Here is a 5,772-nt window from a genome sequence, read left to right as displayed (position 1 = left end):
TCCCTCCCTTCCTTCCTATGTTTATTCCTTAATTATCTGGTCTAACTTTGGGTACCTGGATTAGTTACAGGAGGAAGCAGGAGACCAGAAGCCAGAGCTCCTGCCATCAGTTTGGGCAAAGACACAGCATCTTCCAACTTGCTTCCTCAACTAGAAAACAAAGAGTCAAAGCCAAGTGACTTTTCTTAGGTCAGCATTCCACCACTGGTATTTGACCAGAGCTATTGAGGATGACACACAATAGTATGAACCCATATAAACCTGGGTTTCCAAAGGACACCCAAGGGGCCAAGAGGCAACAAAACTGAGGGAGATGGGCCAGGCCAGGGAGACCAGGCAGAAGGCTGGTGGAAGGCAAGGACCCTCTCTGAAAAGGACCTCCTACCCCCGGCAAAACAGCACCCTTGGTGGCACATCCTCTTCATGCCACGAGAAGCCAAAATTCAGATTCTTATGAGAAATGCCCCAAGTTTTAAATCTATGCAAATGACACAGCTCAGGATTGCAGCCCACAGGCTGATGTCTCTATAAACGCTCACTTCCTGGGCTGCTTTCAAGCACCCCAGTGTAGAAAACAGCTTTAGAACATAATACAAAATTAATATAGATTTTTTTCATTTCAGATTATGAAGTGTTAGGTAAAGACATTTCCTTTTATTGAATAGCAGAGAATATCATTAAGGAGACAGAATGAAGCACTTTGATCTAAACTTTCAAAGAGGTTTCATGAAAACATAAAGCATTTTATTTATTCTAATCCAGCAGGATATATGCCCAAATATTTAGTCATCAGACATGGAATTCAGTGGCACTTAAGATACATAATATCAGATGATTAGAGCCAAAGCTGGACTTTGAACTCCACGCTGATTATTAACATAAAAAATTACAGTGTGACTACTAAATAATTAGTACCATCAGTGTAGTAAATACATTAAATTACAAATCTTTACATTTGTACATAACTCATTTTACAAATAAATGTTTTATGACCCAACTGTTCAACTTTCATTTAAACACTAAATGTTGCTGAACAAAACGTCTGCAATAAATATTCCCTTGGGCAGGTGGGGGAAATGCTTTTACATAAGATCTCTGTTACAATGAATATCTAAGTAAATATTTAAAATGTTAAATTTCTCATGCAGTTATTGAAATCTTCTGAAGACACTCATATTTCCAACGAAATTTAGCTATTGATTTAAAAAATAACTGTTCTCATGATGCTAATGTTAATCCCAGTTAAGTTGCTCCCCAAATTATAAACAGGCTGTTCACTGTCTCTTCAGTTTACTTAGCAGTTTAATTTTTTAAATGAACCTTCGATAATTACAATCAGGTACAATTTCTCTGCTTATTTATGTATATATTTGTATTATGACTCACTAAAGAACTTATAATGAAAAAAGAACACATAGGCCTATGTAGGATAGCTGAGTTGTCCAATAAAACAGCTTTAGCCGATTTGTAACCTTCAAGTCGGACTACTGCATATTTTGAATAAAAGTAGCATAAGTTGAAATGTAACAGTCACCATGCTTTCAAAGCCAGAAAGCAATTTTCTTCATACAGCCGTTCTGTGACTGCAGCCAGGAACCTCAAGACTAAGAGGCGCTGTATCATCCTTTTGCTTTCCTCCATGACGTTGCTGGTCCAGGTGGAATTCTGTTGGGGCTCCTGGTGGCCATGGCAGCAGCATCCCCAGGTGTGCCATTGCACTAGATAATGGATCTGTAGCCATGGCCTGTCAACTGGAACTGAAGTCTGGACAGCTCTTCCCGGGCAGCGGGGGCTCCTGCTGGAGCGGGTAAGCGAAGTACTGGGGTGACACCAGGAATCCGGACGGCTGGGTCAAGTGGATTGGGTGGCCTGTGGTGTAAGGTGGGGGTGGTGAGGGCACCAGGCAGCCTGGTTCTGCCCGGGCAAAGGAGAACCTTCGGATGGAGCCCCCAGTGGAGCTGGAGCTGGTGGCCGTGCTGGACTGCCTGGAAGGTGCCCTGAGGTTCGTAGAAGTCAAGATCATGGGGAGAGTCTCTGTCTGATAGCTGCGGAGTGAGAAGCGGATTGGCTGCTGCGAGGGTTCCTTAGGTCTCAAGCAGGTGCAGCAATAAATAGCCACTAAAGAGCCTAGGATGATGAAGGCAATGAAGATGGAGCCAACAATCAGGAAGGGAACGTAGACAGGCTCTAGAAGGCAAAAACAGGCACAGGTACTCGGACGAGAGATTCCCAAACTCTGGGCTGCTCACGGGTAGGAGGTGGAAGGTCTATTCAACCACCTTGTCAGCCCGGCTTCTCAGAGCTTGTTACTGGTAACCTCTGAATTGCAAACTGTGATAACAGAATATTCTTGCTCCTAGCAGGGAGGAAGCAGACTGATACTGTAGACTCTGTTAGCAATTAGCCATCATATTGCACATCTGGAAATCAGAAGGAACAGACTCTATCCGCCTGTCCACGCACTGGAGGGAGGGAAAAGATGAGTTTGGGGGGTTACCATAACACTGGCTTTCAATCCAGGGTTTAGGAGTTTTATCACAGTAGGGTGCTTAAGGATGCTAAGGGTGAAAATCCATCTCCTATCCAAGAATCTCTGATCTGAGCAAAGACAGCCGGACCTGTTAAGTGAAACCCCCAGGATTTTATAAGACTACAGAAAGAACAGTATAAAGAAATCCATAGCAGGCCCGCATTAACTGTGTCTCCTACCACATGACAGACTGTCCTGTCTGGATACTTCTTTCCAGAAACAATTTGGGATGCCTCCGCCAGCCATCATGCTCCTGCCTCTCGATCCCCACTCAAATTCTGGGAAGGTCAGACTGAACTTTGACTAGACTGAGGTGTGGTCCTTGGTGTTGGTGACCCACACTTTCTGGGAGTGCACCTTTTTGACAGAGTTAACCCCAGTTCCCTTCTCTCTCTAAGGCAGACATAATGTTTCCCACCCAGAGGCACCTCCCAAGCAGTCCTCCAGGTGTGGCCCCTGCCTGATAGAGCTGCCTTGGGATGCAAACCTCTGGCTTAGAGGTAGAAGAAAGCAAATCTGCATTGACTAAGACCCTGCTGCTGCTGCTGCTGCTGCTAAGTCGCTTGAGTCGTGTCTGACTCTCTGCGACCCCATAGACGGCAGCCCACCAGGCTCCCCCGTCCTGGGAATCTCCAGGCAAGAACACTGGAGTGGGTTGCCATTTCCTTCTCCAATGCATGCGAGTGAAAAACGAAAGTGAAGATGCTCAGTCATATCCGACCAAGACCCTACTGTGTGCCTATTTTGTATTTATTATCAAATTCATGTAACCCTTTGAGGAAGGAATGATATGGTCTAGTTTCCAGATGTGGAAACATATTGGAGAATTGCTGAGTTTCCCAAAGACACACAGGCAAAGAGTGACAGGGAATTATCCACCCTAAGATCTGTGGGCTCCTGGGAGTAAGCTCTTCCAGGTGCCACCCACTCTGCCCTGTCTTACTAGAAGAAGGTTACTACTACTTCTACTACTAGAAGTAGTAGAAGGTTACCAGCACTTCTTACTACTTCTTGCCCTGCAGAAGGCAAGTCTAAAGTGACTACTCACTCAGCACCTTGCTGAGCATCCATACACTCATTTATTTCACAGCCTAACTCCTCTGAGACCAACATGCCCATTTTAGAGTTGAGAAGTGGCCCAGAGCAGTTAAGTAACTTGCCCAAAATGACAAGCTGGTAAGGGAAGGTCCTGAGGCTTTGTAAAACCCCAGGCTGGGTGGGTGCAGAGATTGGCCCCTCTCCTGCCACAGAGCACTGTGGAAGGCCAGGATGGGGTCCCCGAGGTAGAGCCGGCACTTGGCACTTGCTTTGCAGAGGGCGAGTGACTGTAAAGCCAGTTTGTACTTTCAGAACAGGCCAGGCCGCCTTCGAGTTCCCTACTTTCCACTGAACATCTTTCCCCCAGAAGCCACTTCCTCAGTCCTCTACACTGGTATTTTGCCCTCCAAAGTCAAATTCCTTGAAGGTCTAATGGAGTTCTAAGGTGGGACCCCCTTTCCTCTGGATTGTCAGTCTCAGGGGACTGGAGCTCCAGCGCCATCAATCATCTCTCCAGCCTCTCCCACCTTGCCTGGGGACTGTCTTTGGCCCGCTTCAGACCCCCGCTCTGGAGTTCTGGGGTGTCAAGGCTCTCTCTCGGCTCCCCCGGTCCCCTGCCCCCGCTCCTCCGGTTTCTCGGCCATAAAACCATCGCCTGGAGCTCTAAATGGTCTCCCTGAAGTTCCGATTCAGGTGGAAAGTTTTTTGTTTTGTAAGGTGTAAAGTTCCTCTGCTGGGGTTGTGATTTATTCTGCTCTGAAGTAAGCGGAAACTTGACCCGTGTTTTCCGACGTGAGAATAGGGGGCGGGGAAGCCCCTGCGACCCTGGTTTCTAAATATCCAACGGAGGACCTGGGCATCTCTGAAAAGCGTGACAATAGGGGGTGGGCCGGAGTGGGTAATTCGATGCAGAGAAATGAAAGGAAGTCGTGAGAATGGGGCTTAGAAACACTACCAAACGGCCACACACACACACACACACACACACACACACACAAATATGGCTTAAGTTCCTTACCGCCTTGGGGCTACAGATAAACGCACCCCAAGAGCTGTGTTCCCTGCGCCATCAGCGCTCCTCAAAGCTCCCGGAGCTCCCAGGGAGCAGAGTAGGGCACCCTTACCAACTCTGAAAACTCAAGTCCAGCCTGGCGCGGACCCCACAGCCCTTCTTTGAAATGTCGTGAGCGCCCAGGGCTCTCTCTTTCTCCCCCTGAGTCACTGGGTGCAAGCCCCGCGGTCCTCGCGGTCCATTGCGAACTAGCTCCTGGGCAGACCGGCGGAGACCGCGTGTGGCGGGATTCGGGACTGCAAAGGAACAGCGCCCCTGACCTGAAACGCGACCACCCACTTCTCCCTTGATCCCCCCACTTTCTGGCGTCCCCTTTGCGCAGACCCGGGAAGGCCTGGCACGCCTCTTTGCGCGCACACGGGTCGGCACACACGGCAGCCCGGCCGCGCGGCCGGGCAGGGTCTGCCCCACCTTGGGCCCGTACTCACGCGCCGTGATGCCCGGGTGCTCCAGCTCGCCGCGGTCGTTGGTGCAGCCGCCCTGCTCCAGCCTGGCGTCGGCCGCCGCGCAGCAGTAGCGCAGCGCGCAGGAGCCGCAGCAGATGGTGGCGTCCAGCGTGTCGAAGTCCTCCGGGCACTGGAAACCCTCGTGGTAGTTGCCCTGCACGTCCACCCAGCCGTGGCAGTACTCTCCGGGCTGCTGGGCGCCCGCCGGGCCCCCGCGCAGCCAGCCCAAGAGGAGGCAGAGCGCCAGCAGCGCCCCCATCGCCGCGGGCGCGCCGGGCGGCCGGGAGGGGGACGCGGCTGGAGAGCGAAGGGCTGAGCCGGGGCTCCGCTCGCCCCGCGGTTCCGCCTCTCCGGGGGAGCGGCCTGGGGAGCTACCCTGGCGGCCAAAACGAGTCCCCTGGGGGTTAGCGGGGGTCAGGGAGGAAGCAGGGGCTGCGCGGCGGGCTCAGCCGGCCGGGGGTCGGCATGGTGCGCGGGGGCGAGTGGGCGAGGGCCCGCGGGAGGCGCCGGCCGAGGCTGCGGCTCGGGCTGATGCTGCGGTCCTTTGCCCCGCTCATAACTCTCCGGGCGCGAGGGGCTCGCCTAGCCCTCGGCCACCTCCCACCCCACTCCTCACGGGAGCCATCGCGTCCGGGGCTGGCAACTCCCGGGCCGCGCAGCACCTGGACTCGCCGCCGTCGCTGGGT

At 51.8% G+C, this 5,772-nt stretch overlaps 1 protein-coding gene across 1 annotated transcript; it reads right to left on the bottom strand.

The window, feature by feature from the left end:
• SHISA3 (shisa family member 3) lies at positions 635-5,397 on the bottom strand. Its single transcript, XM_018049409.1, has 2 exons — positions 5,069-5,397; positions 635-2,187 (listed from the first exon to the last, which is right to left on the bottom strand). Exons 1-2 carry the CDS (start codon positions 5,343-5,345, stop codon positions 1,748-1,750), a joined length of 717 nt encoding a protein of 238 aa, XP_017904898.1. The 5' UTR covers positions 5,346-5,397; the 3' UTR covers positions 635-1,747.

Source organism: Capra hircus, chromosome 6, assembly GCF_001704415.2.
Source record: "Capra hircus breed San Clemente chromosome 6, ASM170441v1, whole genome shotgun sequence".
In the NCBI taxonomy this organism is placed as follows: Eukaryota; Metazoa; Chordata; class Mammalia; order Artiodactyla; family Bovidae; genus Capra; species Capra hircus.
Note: the sequence above shows the minus strand (reverse complement) of the source record. Positions and strands in the feature narration are given on the sequence as shown.

What these genes read in the sequence shown, in the direction of transcription:
- SHISA3 (XM_018049409.1), bottom strand. Translation starts at nt 5,345, where the DNA reads ATGGGGGCGCTGCTGGCGCTCTGCCTCCTCTTGGGCTGGCTGCGCGGG. An exon ending in GCACCCGGGCATCACGGCGC is followed by an intron (nt 2,188 to 5,068) that starts GTGAGTACGGGC and finishes TTTGCCTTCTAG; the next exon opens with AGCCTGTCTACGTTCCCTTC.